General features: G+C 44.4%; 2 protein-coding genes across 2 annotated transcripts; one reads left to right on the plus strand and one right to left on the minus strand.

Moving 5' to 3' along the window:
- Nucleotides 1-4,938: 4,938 nt before the first annotated feature.
- LOC134285647 (uncharacterized protein K02A2.6-like) lies at nucleotides 4,939-10,334 on the plus strand. The gene is made up of 2 exons (XM_062846829.1): nucleotides 4,939-7,032; nucleotides 7,105-10,334. The coding sequence occupies exons 1-2, from the start codon at nucleotides 5,673-5,675 to the stop codon at nucleotides 9,822-9,824; spliced, it is 4,080 nt and encodes a 1,359-aa protein (XP_062702813.1). The 5' UTR covers nucleotides 4,939-5,672; the 3' UTR covers nucleotides 9,825-10,334.
- Nucleotides 10,335-12,550: 2,216 nt separating this feature from the next.
- LOC134291852 (uncharacterized) lies at nucleotides 12,551-17,825 on the minus strand. The gene is made up of 2 exons (XM_062860183.1): nucleotides 12,832-17,825; nucleotides 12,551-12,761 (listed from the first exon to the last, which is right to left on the minus strand). Exons 1-2 carry the CDS (start codon nucleotides 17,823-17,825, stop codon nucleotides 12,551-12,553), a joined length of 5,205 nt encoding a protein of 1,734 aa, XP_062716167.1.
- Nucleotides 17,826-18,713: the final 888 nt, after the last annotated feature.

The raw sequence follows: 18,713 nt of genomic DNA on the forward strand, positions 1-18,713 counted from the left end.
AATCTACCTGTTCAACGAATGTAAATTCTTGAATTTTCTCAACAAATTGGCTTATAATTTGTAGAAAATGACAAGAATAGCCGTTTCCGTCCATTTACAATTTGATTCTGATCCTAAATCCTTCACAATTGCAAGTTTTAGGGTCGTTGAACAGGTAAAAAGTGAGGTTACGAGACGCCACTGACTCGTTTAGTACCATAAACTGTGCTGAGATCCGAAAATTAAGTAGACGTCTCACTCTACTCATTTCCCATCGTTTCCCTTTCTAACGGATTATTCAAATATTCCGTAGTGCGCAAATCGCTCGCTCATGGCGCTCGCATCGTGTTTGCTCCTATTTGACGTTTGCTCACTACCGCCATCTACTCAGTGGGTTTGCGAACTACAGCGTAATTAGCATTGGGCGATTATGTTTTCGTAACGATGATTTGTATCGCATTTTGTTCCAAGTGATACGTCTGTTTATCTGTATGACCCCTTGTGCATCAATAAAATAAAGTGATACGCCTGTTTGTCTGTGAATCAGTAATAAGGATTCTTATTCAGAGTGTTAGGTTCGTAAGTGCAAACTTTTTAGGGAATAATAGAGGGCCATAAATGGTGAAAAAAAAGTTCTACATTCCTGCACGCGGTTGTACCGATGAAATATCAAATCAAGGAATGGGACACCATGAATGTGAAAGTAAATGCCGCGCCGGTTGGAAAGTGAACCTCGATGTTGTGCAGTTTTCGCGATTGTTTGGTTATCGCCGCGGACTTTTTCGAGATGTAGTGTGAATATTTTTCGATTTGTGAAGCCAGTGGAACATTGTACAGTACAATTATTTGATTGATTACGCTCAGAGAAGCAATTAAAATGTAAGATTTTTCTCGATAAGATAGAAGTGCATTATTTTTGCAACTCTATGTTTTTCCAATTATTTTTTCCCGTTCCGTAGGAGTGTATAATAAGGATTAAACACACTGTGTACTAAAATCAGCAGATTTTACGATTTTGACGTATTTTTTGCGTGAGCGATTATTGGAACACATGAAATTAGCTACAGCTTTTTTGGGCCCAATAGCCGCTCAAAAAAATTCATTGTTTTGTTTTTTAAAATTCATGTTATCCGGTAAATATTGCATAAAATGGCTTTCCTCTCGTCTAATTTATATTGTCCAAGAATACCAGCACCGAAAAGAGTGTATTTATGCGTGTAAACTTGATTTTTGCAACAGTGAGCGGCTATTGGGTCATGAGCGGCTACTGGTACACTGACGGTACGTCGTTTTCAAAATTTGTTACTGAATTAAGCTTTTTTAGGGATGATGCTCAAAAGCAGTGTTTTTTTAGTTTGGTTTTGTCGATTGTTATACTTTTCCCCGAATATCGATTCCCCGAACGCCAGTTCCCCGAATGGCCCGTTTCTCTGAAAGTAAATTCCCCGAATAAGCCATTTCCCCGAAAAGTACATTATTGATAGAAATGACCATTTGCTACAAATGGCACTACGTTGTTCAAAAAGTTAACCGACCATAAATAGACAATTCGTTAGGATCAATTTGGTTCAAAGAACGGACAGCAATGGAAAGAATGAGTTATAACACCATTCTTCGTTCAGTAGTCTATCAGCAGGTCCGAGGAGGAATAGAACTTGAAATAAACGCCTATGAAAGCTCCATCCCATTACCCCGAACGTCACTACCACGAATGGGTCATTACCCCGAATCATACAAGAGATCACCAAAAAAGTGTTGGGCGATTAGAACTTGATGAAGTTAGGAAAGAATCAGTAACTACACACTCAAAACAGATTTGCTGGGTCGGCAAAAACGCGCACAGCCGTGTCTTCTTTGTCAGTCCTGGGCACCCACGGTGGTGCAGAGGGCCGAATTGAAAGATTTCCATCCTGGGCGATTGCCAGCCATCGTCTTGACCTTGGCCAGGTCAAATTTCTGTCGACTTGCTTGATTTCGTTATTGAGGCTGCGCCGCCATGAGCCTCTGGGTCTGCCTCTGTTGCGATGTCCTGCTGGGTTCGAGTCTAACGCTTGTTTGCAGATGTCGTTTCCGCCCCTGCGTAGAGTGTGGCCGACCCACCTACACTTTCGCTCCCGAATTTCTGTAGCTATCGGCTTTTGATGACTTCGACTTTGGAACTCCACGTTGGAGATCCAATTGTGAGGCCACCATGCACGAATTTTATACCGCAGGCATTTATTGATGAAGACCTTCAGCCGTTGAGTGTTCTCCACTGATACACACCAGGTTTCACTGGCGTATAACATCACAGATTTCACGTTCGAGTTAAAAATTCGGATTTTGGTGCGTCGACTAATCTGGTTGTTTTCCATACGTTTGTTAAACTCGCCTTCTTGATCCGTGCACCTATGTCGAGCCCCCATCAGCCGCCATTTGGCTATCAAGATATTGGAAGCTTTCAACATTCGCCACTGATTGCCCTGCTACCGTAAAGCTGGAAGGGTTGCCCGTGTTTACACAATGATTTGGTCTTGTTGACGTTGATGGTAAGACTTGCCGCTGAGGAGCGATTGGCAAGATCATCGAGCTTGCTCTGCTATCAGAGCGCCGTTGAGCTAGGAGAGCAACGTCATCAGCCAGTTCGAAGTCATTTAGGTGCTCCATAGTAATGGGTTGCCACAGCAATCCACGATTTGGTCCACGGTCAATCGCACCTACCAGGATCTCATCGATTACGATGAGGAACAGTAGCGGTAATAGTATACATCCTTGCCTCACTCCAGCAACGAGCCGGATGGGAGCGGACAAAACACCGTTGTGCAGTACTCTGCACGAAAATGCTCTGTACAATGAGGCCGATGATTTTCTCAGAGACACCCTTGCGCCTGAGGGCTTCCCACATGTTTCCGTGATTGAGACGGTCGAAGGTAATCAATGAACACCAGGTAGAGAGACTCTTGGAATTCATTGATTTGCTCCAGAATGATACGAAGCGTAACAATATGGTCCACACAGGATCGCCCGGCACGGAATCCTGCTTGCTGCCGTCGGAGAGTTGCGTCAATCTTTTCCTGTATCCGATTATGGATCATTTTGCAAAGGACTTTCAGAACGATACACAGTAACATGATGCCCCGCCAATTATCGCATACAGTCAGGTCACCCTATTTGGGTACCTTTACTAAGACGCCTTGCATCCAGTCGGCCGGAAATGTCGCGGTTTCCCATATATTGCAGAACAATTGCTGCAGGTAGTTGTGCGGATACTACGGTGTCAGCTTTGAGCATCTCAGCTGATATGCGATCGATCCCTGGGGCCCTGTTCGATTTCATGATACGGACGGCTGTTTCTATCTCCTGCACTGATGGAGCTTCGGTGTTGACACGGGTAATGCATCGAACCCTTGGCGGATCATGCTGAGGTGTTTATGGCGTGACCGACACTTGAAAAAGGTTTCCAAAGTGCTCGAGCCAGCGCTGCAGCGTTTCAACTGGTCAGTCGGGTCGGTCAGTGACTGTCCAGGCATGTCTTTCACGGGCATCGTAGCATTCATCTTGGTCTCGTGAAACATCGTAGAGAAGACGGATGTCGCCTCGCCGGCTTTCTCGCCTTCGTCGGCTAAGGAGTCCGCCCACGCTCTTTTGTCCCGTCTTCGTGAGCGTTTCACTTCCTTCTCGAGGGCCGAATAGCGCTGACGGGCTACGGCTTTTGCTCGCTCTATCGCGGCTTTAGCGTTCCGTCGCTCCTCTATCTTCCTCCAGGTATCATCTATGATCCATTGCTTTTTTCCAGGTGCGCTGCGACGGACACAGCCCTGCAGCACCGTTGCAGATTGAATCACATGAATTTTCTCAGTGTAACACATTCACTTTATCTCAATTATCCATATCTATCCACACTCGATGTAACACACACATACCAACACACACTCTGCTTTGCAATCACTACGAATTGTAATACATATAGTTATTTATGTAATGAGTCGCAAAAAGTTGTTTTTTTCAGCACGAGTCGTACATTCATCCAACGAGGCTTGTCGAGTTGGATAAATACGGAGAGTGCTTTGCAACGAGTTTTGCAACGAGTTCCATACAAAATTTTAAGCAATTCAGTATCATAATTTCTATTTTATACTACTCATTACAGTATCATAATGGCCTACTTTTCCGTATCGGTCCATTATGCAACTGAAATGAGTTGCATAATGAAAAATAGTTGCATAATGTTCATTATACAACTCATATGTGTTGCATTATGAACATTATGCAACTCAAATGAGTTGTATAATGAAAAAATCATTGCATGAAATTTTGTATGGAACTCGTTGCAAAACTCGATTTTTTCAGCACTCTTCGTATTTATCCAACTCGGCAAGCCTCGCTGGATAAATGCACGACTCGTGCTGAAAAAATCAACTTTTTGCAACTCGTTACATAAATAACTATTATGCAATGATTTTTTTCATTATACAATACGCGTATTATACATACATATACGCGTATACAATTTAAGACGAAAACCTAAAAAATATGCCAAATGATTTTGTATTTGATTCTACAGAATAGAACATTATCGTCGCAGCAGCAAATCGATGTCGTCGCTTGAAGCACATGCGAACTTGCAGCAGCGAAGTAAATTTAAATCTATTTTTTCACTTGCGCATCATTAGGCTAATTAAGAGCTACAATGTTTAATAAAAAGTTCATGAGAACTTTTGCAGGCACTTTTCCAACTGTGAACTTAAATTAATTTTTGTTATGTTCGACCTAATGTCAGAATCCTCACATTCCATAAATGAAGTTTATAGCTCAATGTTCACTAGAGTGAATTCAGAATTATAGCAGCTAGGTATGAAGGAAGAATAAATATACGACGGCGGTCTCTTGTATCTTGACTGTTAACAGAGTTGGACGTATTTCATTTTATCTCCGAAGCTATAGATCAGAACATAAAAGGTGTCGACGAGTTGGAAAACGTGCTTGCAGTAGAATAGTGGATTTAAGATTTTTTGTTCCCTACATAAGCAGTGGTAGCGTGCAGAAAATTAAGGAAAAGTTTTCCTTGTGCGGTCAGTGAGCTGTAGGGATTGAAGCAGCTGATCGGTGGGCTTAGTGGAGCATCAAAAGCGCATTTACGAATTGTGAAGATTTCGGAAGCAAGTGGGGTGTGACAAGGCACGGCGCAGCGTCGTGCTGCCTAGCCATCGTGTGCGAGAGATAGTGTTCTGTCCCAGACGAAAAAACTGTTGAAAAAGTTGAGTGTAGCAAGGTCCAAACCTTGTGTGCATGGAAAAACGTGGATTTAGTAAGAACAGATTATCTCGGAGCCATTTTGATATCTACCGGCCCGGCGTTGAAAGTAGTATATCGGTGATCGCCATTTTGTTAGGCATTGTTATAGGAAGAAAAGAACTGCAATAGAGGTCAATAAGTGAGCGGTGTATCTCGATTGAGTCCGTGAGTGACTCGGCTTGTGTCGGTGCGTTTGCGGTACAGCGGTATAGCGGTATAGCGGCAGTAGTACGAGCAGTGGGCAGAGAAAGGAAGAAAGTGATCAGTGCTTTTTGGCGATTTGGTGAGCGATAGAATTGTGAGACGACTCCGAGGGCTGCGCATTAGACGAAATCGACGGTGAGACGGGCGTTCAAGCGTGAGCAGAGAGCGGCAGCTTTTGTTTCCCGTCGACGATTTATCATTTGTTTACGGCAAACATGGCGGCACTGATCGGTACGGTCGATCATTTTGTAAAAGGGTCGAGTTTCGCTAAGTACATGGATAGAATGAAAATTCTGTACCAACTGAACAACATTCCAGAGGCCACAAAGAAAAATCTTTTCATTACCCTTAGTGGTCCCACGATATTTGACGAAATTTGCTTAATCTACCCAGGGGTTGATATCATGACAATTGATTATGATGAAATGATTAATAAATTAAAAGAGCGTTTAGACAAGACTACTCCTAACATGATGAATAGACACAAGTTTCATTCGCGGATACAGGGCATAGAAGAACCGGCTGAAAATTACGTTCTAGCGTTGAAACTATTAGCAAGTGAGTGTGGGTTTGGAGCTCATAAGGATGAAGCTATAAAAGACAAAATAATTTTTGGTTTGCGTGATCAGGAGTTAAAGCAAAAGCTTTTGATGAGGGATGGCATGTCTTTGGAAGAAGTTGAGGAATTAGTGGTACGCAGTGAGCTTGCTAAGCTTCGAGCAAAGGAATTGAGTTGTACAGAAGAAGGTCCTAGAAGTGTGAATTCGGTTAAATACAGATTAGGAGACGTAGAGCAGCAGCGTAGCGAAATAGGGCGATCCACGAGGCAGTTTTCACGTGACTACGGACGCAGGCAGCGCAGTCGTAGTAGAAGCATGGAGAGGGGACGTGGTGCTTTGCGGTCCGGTTTTAATCGGTACAATCATAGAAATGGATATGTTAACGAACAAAGAGATAATTTTAGAGTATTGCGTGACTATCGGGAGGACAACGTCCATTCTAGTGTAATTTGTAATTTTTGTAAAAAACGTGGCCATGTGAAACGTAACTGCTTCAAATTTATGAACCAAAGATCGGTGAATTTCGTAGAAAAGGAAAAGGAGGAAGTGGAGTACTATGATTTTAAGCGGCTAAAGCTTCAAGAATCGGAAGATGAAGAATCGGATTATCCGTGCATGATGATTTCAGCAGAAGAACACTTCAGTGAGCCATGCGTAGTAAGAGTTTCGGTTAACGGTGTGCAGCTCAAAATGGAAATAGATTGTGGTGCGGCGGTGACGGTTATTAGTAGAGATCATTATAGAAAACACTTTAGTCAGGTGCCAGTAAAAAAATGCAATAGTCGTTTGGTAGTAGTCAATGGTCAACGTTTAGGTATTTTCGGAAAAATTGAGGCTGATGTTGTGGTGGATAATAACCAGAAACGGGCTAATTTAATCATACTCGATGGGCCGGGGAAATTCGTACCGCTGTTCGGCCGTGACTGGATGGATTTGTTTTACCCTCAATGGAGAAAAGCTTTTGTAAATGTAGCGAATATAAACTCAATGGATTCATGCCGACAGGAAACGAAGGGTAATGTAGATACTGAAATTCAATTGCGCTTTCCAAAAGTTTTTGATGGAGATTTTTCGAACCCGATATCAGGTTATGAAGCGGACCTTGCCCTAAAGGAAGATAGACCCATATTCCGTAAAGCTTACGATGTACCATTCAAGCTGAGAGAAAAAGTAACGCAACATTTGGACTCCTTGGAGAAGCAAAATGTAATTTCTCCTATCCAGGTCAGTGAATGGGCTTCTCCGGTCGTGATAGTTTTAAAAAAGGATAATGATATTCGAATGGTACTAGACTGCAAAGTGTCTATAAATAAATGCATTATACCCACAACATACCCTTTACCATTGGCGCAGGACATTTTTGCTTCCCTATCAGGCTGCAAATGGTTTTGTTGTCTCGACCTGGCGGGGGCGTACACGCAATTAAAGTTATCAGAGAGGTCAAAAAAATTTGTTGTCATTAACACAATCAAGGGTCTTTACGTTTACAACCGCCTGCCACAGGGAGCCTCTTCGAGTGCGTCCATATTTCAGAGAGTGATGGACAGTATTTTGATTGGACTGGAATATGTTTGTTGTTATCTTGATGATGTCTTGATTGCTGGTAGGACATTGAAGGAATGTAAGAATAATTTATACCTAGTTCTTCAAAGGCTTCAGGACGCAAATGTGAAAGTAAACCTAAAAAAATGCAAACTTTTCGTACAATCACTTCCATATTTGGGTCATTTAATAACAGATGAAGGAATATTGCCATCTCCTGAAAAGCTGCTAACAGTGCAAGAAGCCAAAGTTCCTAAGGATGTCTCGGAACTAAAGGCATTTTTAGGCCTAATTAATTATTATGGTAGATTTGTGCCTCACTTATCGGTCAAATTGAGCTGTTTGTATGCTTTGCTTAAAAAGGGTGCAAAATACATTTGGGATGAGAGATGTCAAACAGCTTTTCAGGAGAGTAAAACAGCTTTAATCAATGCCAACATTTTAGAATTCTATGACCCAAATAAACCAATCATAGTTATTTCCGACGCTTGTAATTATGGTCTTGGAGGAGTTCTAGCTCATTTGGTAGACGGCAAAGAAAAACCGGTTAGTTTTGTCTCCTTCTCGTTAAACGCGGCACAAAAAGCTTACCCGATTCTTCACTTGGAAGCTTTAGCGTTGCTCTGTACCGTAAAAAAGTTCCATAAATTTTTGTTTGGGCAGAAATTTACAATATACACTGATCACAAGCCCCTGCTAGGAATTTTTGGTAAGGAAGGAAAGCATCAGTTGTGTGTTACTAGGTTGCAACGTTATGCTATGGATATGTCAATATATAATTTTGAAATTCACTATAGGCCTTCTTCTCAAATGGGAAACGCTGATTTTTGTTCTAGGTTCCCTTTAGAACAAAGCGTTCCAAGCCACATTGACAACGGACAAATAAATAGCATAAATTTTTTCAGCGATTTTCCTCTAGATTTTTCTCAAATTGCTAAAGAAAGTGTGTCGGATTCATTTCTTTCAAAAATAGCACTATATATAGCAAACGGATGGCCTCATAGAATAGAAAAGGGTTGGCAACAGGTTTATTCAGTACGGAATGAACTGGAAATTGCAGACGGCTGCATTTTGTACCAGGATCGTGTTATGATACCTTTATCATTGAGACTTCCTATGCTAAAGCTGCTTCATGCAAATCACAGCGGGATAGTTAGGATGAAGCAGCTGGCCCGTCGTAGTTTGTTTTGGTTCGGTTTAAACGCAGATATCGAAAACTTTGTGAAGCTTTGTCAGGCATGTTTAAAGACAGCAGTCGTTCCCAAACCAGAAAGTAACTCTTCTTGGATGCTTACTACACGCCCTTTTAGCCGTATACACGCCGATTTCTTCTATTTTGACTCCAAAACTTATTTACTAGTGGTGGATAGTCACACAAAATGGCTAGAAATTGAATTAATGAAGTACGGGACAGATGCAGGTAAAGTTATAAAAAAATTTACAGCTATTTTCGCAAGATTTGGGCTTCCAGACGTGCTCGTCACAGATGGTGGGCCTCCATTCAACTCTAGCCAATTCACGACCTTTATGGAACGGCAGGGAATAAAAGTAATGAAAAGCCCTCCATATAATCCTAGTAGTAATGGACAGGCAGAGAGGATGGTTAGAGTGGCAAAGGATGTTTTTAAGAAGTTCCTATTAGAACCGGAGACAAGATCTTTGGATACAGAAGATCGTATTACGTACTTTTTAATGAATTACAGAAATACCTGTAATTCTGATGACAAATTTCCTTCGGAAAAGATGTTGAGTTTTAAACCAAAAACGTTAATTGATCTTGTTCATCCTAAACGACAGTATAAGCATTATCTGGAACCTCTTCCTGAGAAGGAAAAGGTTTTTGTAGATACTTGTAGTACGCCCTCACAGGATCCTTTTCTTATGTTAACTTTGGGAGACAAAGTCTTGTATAAGAACAATAATAAACATTCGATAGAGAGGTGGATCGTAGCCAAGTATGTCAAAAGAGTCTCACCGAGTGTATTTCGTATCTCTTTTGACAGGCATGTCATAAACGCGCATCGGGATCAGCTAAAACTCATCAGGCCACCAGTAACTTCAGCGAGGTTTCAAATTACGGTACCATCGAAACAGTGTTCGAAAAGACAGAGGTCAGACAGCCTCTCTGGTGAGGAGGATTTCCACGGTTTCCCAGATGTACCTTTAGTTCCGGAAAACTCGGGAAGTGATGGTAGGCGTTTCAAAATAGCGAGACGCAGTCCCATTCGCACGCGCAGTCATACGAGAGCAAGCAAGACGAATTGAAGATGCAGCGAGGTAGCAGAGATCCAGTTGACGGTGGTGGATTACTCAGATCCAAACTGTCATTTCGAAAGTGTTGTAGTAAGAAGAAAAAGAGAAAGTAAATTTAAGACAAAGTGATGATGAATTGATATAATTTAATGGTTTTTGAGATGTGACCTAAAATTTCGAATGCATTGTAAGTTTTAACATAACATAAGATGAAATTTGTAAAGGGAAGAATTTAAAAAGAAATTTGAGTTTAATAGTGTGCTATTCAATGAATGTTCTGCGATAAAAAAAAGTTCGATATGTTTCAACTAAAGGGGAAAGAACTGTTATGTTCGACCTAATGTCAGAATCCTCACATTCCATAAATGAAGTTTATAGCTCAATGTTCACTAGAGTGAATTCAGAATTATAGCAGCTAGGTATGAAGGAAGAATAAATATACGACGGCGGTCTCTTGTATCTTGACTGTTAACAGAGTTGGACGTATTTCATTTTATCTCCGAAGCTATAGATCAGAACATAAAAATTTTTACTTATACCGTCAGTGTACCAGTAGCCGCTCGTGTTCCAATAGCCGCTCACCGTCTTGAAAATGATGTTTATTGGCATAAATATGTATGATTGTCTTCATCCGCGTATAATTTGGCATGCATATTTTGAATATCCGTAGAAAAAAGATTGTATTTATGCAGGGAACTTTGTTTTCTACTCTCGTGAGCGGCTATTGGAACACGAGCGGCTACTGGTACACTGAGGGTACCTAGTAACCGAAATACCTGAATAAAAAAACTATTGAAAAACAATCGAATCAATTTATCACAAGTACAGCTAATGGTCACTTATTGGATGAACTATATGGGCTTAATTTCTATTGTTAAAAGTAACAATATATCTATTGTGTGTTTTATTGTAAACAACGAAACCTTTGCTGCTTCTTGGCGTAACGTCCTCATTGGGACAAAGCCTGCTTCTCAGCTGTTCTATGAGCACTTCCACAGTTATTAACTGAGAGCTTCCTCTGCCAATGACCATTTTGCATGCGTATATCGTGTGGCAGGCACGAAGATACTCTATGCCCAAGGAAGTCAAGGAAATTTCCTTTACGAAAAGATCCTGGACCGACCGGGAATCGAACCCGTCACCCTCAGCATGGTCCTGCAGAATACCCGTGCGTTTACCGCCTCGGCTATATGGGCCCTGAAACCTATCATGTAATAATATTTATGCAATTCAGTATCATAATTTACATTTTATATACGTGGAGCGGACCTGGTGTGATAGTTAGAACACTTGACTATCACGCCGAGGACCTGGGATCGAATCCCACTCCCGACAAACTCGCAAAATGTGAGTCCTTCCTTCGGAAGGGAAGTAAAGCGTGGGTCCCGAGATGAACTAGCCTAGGGCTAAGAATCTCGTTAATACAGATAAAAAAATACATTTTATATAACTCATTTTGGTATCATAATGGCCATTTTTTCCGAACTGGCTCATTATGCAACTATGAAATTTGATTAAGTAAAACGAAATATTTTGCATGAGTCGTTAATTGAGATGTTAATTGACCAATTAACCTTTTGATTGCTTAAAAAATATATTTCCTAGCTTAATGGCTTGCTGTCAAAAAAGCCCAAAATCGCATATTTTGCTCTATAAATTGAGGTATAGCTCAAAATTGTGACGTGTTAGAGCAAATCTGAGCCCGGATTCGGATTCAGCGGCCCAAAATCCTTCGGAGACACATAAGTTTGCTCTTGAGACAAAAAAATGTTGCGCTGTGTTATGAGTCAAAATGTTGAATATTCGATGGGCTAAACGTGCTTTGAACTAAGTTTTTATAAGAAATCAGTGTATACCTTTTTGTATTAGAAGATTTTTTTTGAGTGTCATCCTAAATTTGTTTGTAAAAAAATATCTCTTGAACCATTAGAGACGAAAATGTTTATTGTGACCTGAAATTATGGAAGGACTTCAATGCAAATGTACTTTCGACTTCCAAATCAGTATGACAAATTTCCATAACTATCAACACGGTGCCTTTTTGAAGGCTTTTAATCTAATGTAAAAACTTGATTGTCCCAAACCCGATATTTTATATTGACGACCCGCCGGCTATAGGTTATCATTTTCTTTATCATCGTCTCCATCACAAACGGGGTTTTTATGTTTTGAACACTTTTGGTTTGACATTCGTCAGCATTGAAATAGCTAAGTTGATGAAAAAACATAAAAATGCATTTTCATGCTGTTCGATAGCTGGACTGGTTCACTGGGGTTTGGTCTCCCGAAAAGTGCCAAACGCAGTGCTATCCGGGGTGATTGCGAGGGTGGATTCGATGGCGGGCCTCTTGGTGAAATCGTCACCGTTTCTCGCGGTCTTTCGGTGTAGCACAATAGAAACTCGCGGTTTAGAGAAACAACTGCACTACACTAAACGCTTTATTAAACTACTAAACTTAACTTATTACAAAAAAAAAACGATAAAGAACAAACGTACTCGACGCGACTGCCCGTGTAACAGGTTTCTATAGACTAATCAAATGGGCACTGCAGTGTGCAGCAAAAGGCCAAAACTATTGTTTTAATAATTAATAGATCGCGGGCACATTCCCGCACAGATAAATAGCCAACAAAAAATTGCGTATTGGTAGCAGGCTATTGGTAGCCGATGGCCGAAGGGTTGCTAAATTGCTTACCTCGAACTCCGACATCCTCGCCTCCCTGAAACGACTGGAGTTTCAGTTGTCTTCCTCGTCTTCAGCTGGTCCCGCCTCCGTGGAGACCGGAATCGGTAGAATGCAGATTCTGGTAACTGGACGCGTACTAGTTCCGTTGGCCGTCCGTAAAGAAACGACCCTGACTACACCATCTGGACCTGGATGAGTGTCGATGATCCGACCCAATTTCCACCGCGTTGGTGGAACGTTGTCTTCTCGTATAACAACCAAACTGCCCATAGTGACGTCGACAGGTGGACTTAGAGCGAGCCTGAAGTTGAGCCAGGTATTCAGTTCTCCACCTTTTCCAGAAATCCTGGAGTCTTCGTTGAGTAGCTGCGATATCTTGCAGCTTCCCGATCGACGTCTGCAAATAATCCTCGTCTGGTATTGCTTTCAAGGCCGACCCTACCAGAAAATGGCCGGGGGTCAATGGCTGCAGGTCCTCGGGGTCATCGGAGAGCTGGGTTAAAGGCCTGGAGTTCAGGCAGCACTCCACTTGGGTGAGAAGCGTTGACATGTCTTCATAGGAGACCACAGTATCGCCCAACACACGTAAAAGGTGCACCTTCGCCGATCGCACCGCGGCTTCCCACAGACCACCGAAGTGTGGTCCGCCGGGGGGAATGAAGTGCCATGCCATTCCGTCTTCGGCACATTCCTTCGCTACGGCATCGTGATGATCCTTGGACTTCAGCCGGTCTATCAACTCCATCATCTGGTTTTTGGCGCCAACAAAATTGGTGCCGTTATCCGAATAGAGGCTGGCACACCTCCCGCGGCGTGACACAAACCTCCGTAGTGCCTGGATAAATCGCGCGGTCGACAAATCGGTGACCAGTTCTAAATGAACCGCTTTGGTCGAAAAGCACACGAAGACTGACACGTATGCTTTGACCGCTCGCTGCCGATATCCCGTCCGAACGTATACTGGACCGAAGTAGTCCACTCCTGTTGTTGCAAATGGACGCGTTGGGGAAACGCGGGGTGCGGGCAGCTCCGCCATGAACTGCCGAATTGCCTTTGGTTTTGTGCGATAGCATCGCACACACTGATGGTAGACTTCTCTAGCCAAATTTCGTCCACCGAGGCACCAATACCGAAGCCGAACAGTACTCAGCATCAACTGTGGTCCAGCGTGCAATAAACGATGGTGGTAATAGCGCATCAGCAACCTGGTGAACAAATGACGAGCAGGTAGTACTATTGGATGGATTGTGTACTCGGGCTCCTTCGCTTGTCCTATTTTTCCCCCAACTCGTAGTAATCCATTATCTGCCACGAACGGATGATACCAACGTAGACGTGATGATCGTGGAACAAATTCCCCTTTAGTGAGTGCACTGACCTCGCGATGAAAGGTGTCTCGTTGGACGCGGAGAATGATGAAGTTCTCCGCCAGCTGCAATTCCTCGGTGGTTAGGAAACCAAACGACCGTCGCAGTCCCCTTTTTGAACGAAGATTATGCAGATAGCGTAGCAGATAGGCCGTTGTCCTGATTAGGGTGGTGAAGCTGGAGAACCGTGCCAGATACTCCGCGAAAAAAATTGAAGTTTCTGATGCAGTAATCACGCACGCTGCTCGCCTCCGTTCTTCCTCGTGTCCTTCCGAAGTGAAAGCTTGCAGTGATGGCCAATTTTCCAAGCTAGTCCTAAGCCAGGCGGGTCCTTCCCACCAAAGCTGATTGTCGACGATTTCCTCCGGCCAGATTCCCCGTGAAATTTGGTCTGCCGGATTCTGTTCTCCGGGTACGTGTCGCCAATAACAATTTTCCGTGGATGCTTGCACCTTCGATACGCGATTTGCTACAAATGTTGCCCATGTCAGGGGTGGAGCATGTAGCCACCGCAAAACGGTCGTAGAGTCCACCCAGAAAAAACATTCACCAGTGAAGCGAATCGAAGCCTTGATTTTGGAGTACAATTCCGATGCAAGCAGAGCACCGCAGAGCTCAAGCCTAGGGATTGATTGGGCTTTCAAGGGTGCCACTCTCGATCTCGACGATAGAAGAGCAACCTTAATCCTACCTTCTGCATCTTCTGTCCGGAGGTAGGCGCAGACGCCGAAAGCCTTCTCGGAAGCGTCTGAGAACAGGTGTAATTGGATGTTGGTTGGGTTCGTTATGGTGGCCAGTCTCTCTATGCGAAGCTCATTCAACACAGGAAGCTGTTGGTAGAAGCGAATCCATTCTTCTGCTACCTTCGGGGGGAGTTTGGCATCCCATGCCAACTGGTGATTGTTTTCATCCTGCAGGCGCCACAGCAGTTGCATGACAATTTTTGCCTTCGTGATCACCGCGCCGACGAGTCCTAATGGGTCGAAAAGGGTTGCGATTTCGGACAAGACCTTCCTCTTGGTGAAAACAGCATCCTCTGATATTGGAGAGATTCGAAATTTGAACCGGAAAGTATCGGTGTTGGGCATCCAAACCAAGCCCAACGTCTTGATCGTCGAATCTGGGTCCAAATGGATTTCATCCGTTGTCTGAATCGCCCGATTTTCAGCTGGTAGGTCTTCCAAGACTGATTCGCAGTTGGAAGCGAATTTCCGCAGGACGAATCCTCCTCTCCGTAGCAGTTCCTGCAGCTGGATCCTCAATTCCTTGGCAACAATCGGGTTATCCGAGCCGGTAATGGCGTCGTCCATATAAAAATCTTCCTTGACGGCCTTGGCCGCCAGCGGTAGTTCCTCCGCTTCATCCGTGGCGAGTTGCACCAGCGTTCTGGTGGCAAGAAAAGGAGCAGGCTTGGTGCCATAGGTTACGGTGGATAATTCATATGTAGCCAGCGGGTTGTCTGGGCTCGACCTCCACAAAATTGATTGAAGACGGCAATCCTCCGGGCAGACTTCTATCTGCCGAAACATTTTTTCTATGTCGGCCACTAGGATGATCTGACGAGTCCGGCTTCGCAGTATTATGGATCGCAAATCGTCCTGAATCACAGGACCTGCGAGCAACCCGTCGTTGAGGGAAAACCCTGACGCTGTTTGAGCCGAAGCGTCAAATACAACCCTCACCTTTGTGGTTGTGCTATCCTCCTTCACAACTGGATGATGTGGGAGGTAGCACCGACCTTTTTCCATTTCGGTATCTTCAACCAATCGCATATGTCCCAGAGCCTCGTATTCGGCCATGAAGGCGCAGTATTCCTCCCGTAGCTTCTCATCTCTCGTCAAACGCCGCTCCAACTGGAAAAACCTCCTTTCCGCGATCGGTTTAGAACTGCCCAGCTTGACTAAAACTTCCTCATTCTTGGGCAATGACACCACATACCGACCAGACAAATTTCGCTGCACCGTTTGCGCAAAATGGGTTTCGCATCTGGCTTCCTCAGGAGAATGGTTATTCTCCGACCCAACTTCTTCGCATTTCCAAAACCGTTCGAGAATTTCGTCGAGCCGACTGGAGACCGCAACATCACACAGGACAGATTGGATTGAACCGCTGACCGAATATCTGCCTGTTACCACCCATCCGAAGACGGAGTCGATCAACGATGGTAGATTGTCACCCAACCGAATGCGGCGACCAGAAACGAAGAACTCGAAAAATGATTCCGCCCCTAGCAGAAGATCGATTCGTTCTCCCTTGAGGAAATCCGGATCCGCCAGTTGAATTCCCTTGGGTATGTCCCACAGACTGGTATCGACCACCGCGGTAGACACCTGTGCCGCGATTTTTGGTAGAACGTAGATTTCCATCGGATGATTGTAGTCGGTAATCCGAGATTGTACCAGGACTGTAACCCTTCCTTGGACCTTGGATGCCACCCCTTGGATACCAATGACCTCTACCGTACTGGCTTCCTCCTTGACAGCCAGCATTTTCCTCAGCCGTCTGCTAATTAAATTGCATTCGGCTGCACTATCCAGTAGCGCTCTAGCATGCACCTTGTTGCCCTTGTCGTCTTCCAGCACCACGACTGCAGTGAGTAGAACGACACCCGTTGTTGACGCTGTGGCTGTGTTGCAAACTTTCGCTCCGGTCGTTGCCAGGTTAACGACCTTTGAGGTAGTTGGTTCTGGGGTTGATTCCGTTGTAGTAGTGGTTGATTCGGGTTTCTCATTCGTCTTCACTTCGGCTACCTTCCCCTTAAAACACACGAGTGAGTGATGTCTCGCTCTACAGTGCCGACAGGAAAACTTAGACGAACAATCCTTTGCTTGGTGACCCCGCCGAAAGCAATTTCGGCAGAGCGAATTGCTCCGAAGTACTCCATCCCGATCCGAAACAGCCATTTTCAGAAACTGAGGGCATTGGTACAGCAAATGTGTCTCTGGGCAGACGATGCATTTGCTCGGTGATGATGATTGGAATGTAGCGTTGCAGGATTTTACCGCCGAAACCTTTTTCGACAGTTTGGTATGTCCGAGTTCCACCTTCTGTTCCGGCGCCTTGCCAGGGAGAGCTTCCAGAATCCTTAAGCGACGTTGGAGAAAATCCGTGAGGTCCTTTAGGGTGTCCGTTTGTTGTTCGGACGAATGTTCCTCCCAGCTTCTCCGGGTGGTGCTGTCCAACCGAGATGTCAATACATGCACCAACATCAGATCCTTGTAGTCCGCCTTGTTGGCGACGACTTGATCGAGGGATCTTACAGTCTTCTCGAAGGCATCTAGGAGAGACTGTAGCTCGGATGCAGTTTCCTTCTTAACCGTAGGCAGCTCGAAGAGGGCCTGTACCTGACGTTTCCGCAGAACCTTGGAATTGGTGAACCGTTGTGTGAGGAGATCCCATGCCACATTATAGTTTGCTGCGGTAAGGGGGAGAGAATCGATCACGGCTAATGCTTCCCCTTCCAATTGGCTTCGAAGGTAATGGAATTTTTCTACGGCAGGGAGGTCCACCTGCCAGTGGATAAGCGAGGTGTAAAGGTCGCGAAACGTGAGCCATTCATCTAATTTACCGCCAAACTTGGGAAGCGAGATTTGCGGTAATCGTACGTGAGGGGTAGAACCGAAGGAGGTATTAGGGGTAGAAGTAGACGGAGTGTTTTGTGCCGGCTCGTTCTTTTCCAATAGGAAAGTTTTCAGTGTGAAGAATCGGTTTTCGAAATCAAGCCGATCTTTCACGTAGGCATCGGGATCGTCGGGTGAATCGTCGTGGGCTACGATGTTGTCGATGACCTCGTTCATCTGATCCCACAGGCAATCCAGCTTGTTCAGTCGCACGGAGACTTCCAAAGGCTTCGTGTTGGCCGTGTATTTCTCCATGAACGTGTACAAGTTCGTGAACGTCGTTTGTAGTCCTCGGAGTCGCGCCTGTAGTGTCCGCAGTGGTATTTTCCGTTTCGACATGATGACCCTCGAAAAATAAGACCAAGTAGCGAAGCTTGGGGAGTATAAAGTGCTTGGAGAGCTAATTACCTGTTAGCTCTTAAATCGAGCCTTGATTATTTCTTTAAAGATGCTCCACGAACAATCAGCAACGATGATCAGTGGCGATGGGGTGCTACTGCAGTAGCGGCTAAATCAGCGGATGGATGATCTTCGATGAGGTTAGGATGCTCAGCAAACACTGGTAAGTTGACAGCCAATCACTTCCAATCTGATGTGCGAGCCAGCGATCACCAGCCAGGGCGTGCCGTGCCGGTGGGTGGGAAAATGCTCCGTTTCCACAAACGGACCTTGGGTAGGAAAACTGCTATTTGATACCGGGCGGTGGGTGCACGTATAGCCGGCGTCGTCGTCGTCGTCGAAATACGATAATTAATCGTTCCACCTAATCCAATAAAAAGACCACGAGCAGTACCGAGAGATGGACAGTAATTTTGTTGGAAATTCACTCACCTATTAAAGGCAAGTGATATGCCTTGTATTAACAAAATTCTGCCAACTGGAACCGACGCCTTCAAATAAGATGGCGCCCCTTAGCTTGCAATTTAATGAGGTTTGGGCGACTGCGTTGGCGAACCGTAGACCTTTGGAGTCCTACCGGATGGGTTTCCTTCAACCATCCGGCTCGAAGGACCACTTGTTCGATAGCTGGACTGGTTCACTGGGGTTTGGCCTCCCGAAAAGTGCCAAACGCAGTGCTATCCGGGGTGATTGCGAGGGTGGATTCGATGGCGGGCCTCTTGGTGAAATCGTCACCGTTTCTCGCGGTCTTTCGGTGTAGCACAATAGAAACTCGCGGTTTAGAGAAACAACTGCACTACACTAAACGCTTTATTAAACTACTAAACT

Source organism: Aedes albopictus, chromosome 1 (genome assembly GCF_035046485.1).
Source record: "Aedes albopictus strain Foshan chromosome 1, AalbF5, whole genome shotgun sequence".
NCBI lineage: Eukaryota > Metazoa > Arthropoda > Insecta > Diptera > Culicidae > Aedes > Aedes albopictus.

Coding starts and splice junctions, on each gene's coding strand:
- LOC134291852 (XM_062860183.1), bottom strand. CDS start 17,825: ATGTCGAAACGGAAAATACCACTGCGGACACTACAGGCGCGACTCCGA. Junction 12,762..12,831: donor CTCCAGGATTTCTGGAAAAG/GTGGAGAACTGA, acceptor CACTATGGGCAG/TTTGGTTGTTATACGAGAAG.
- LOC134285647 (XM_062846829.1), top strand. CDS start 5,673: ATGGCGGCACTGATCGGTACGGTCGATCATTTTGTAAAAGGGTCGAGT. Junction 7,033..7,104: donor ATGCCGACAGGAAACGAAGG/GTAATGTAGATA, acceptor ACCCGATATCAG/GTTATGAAGCGGACCTTGCC.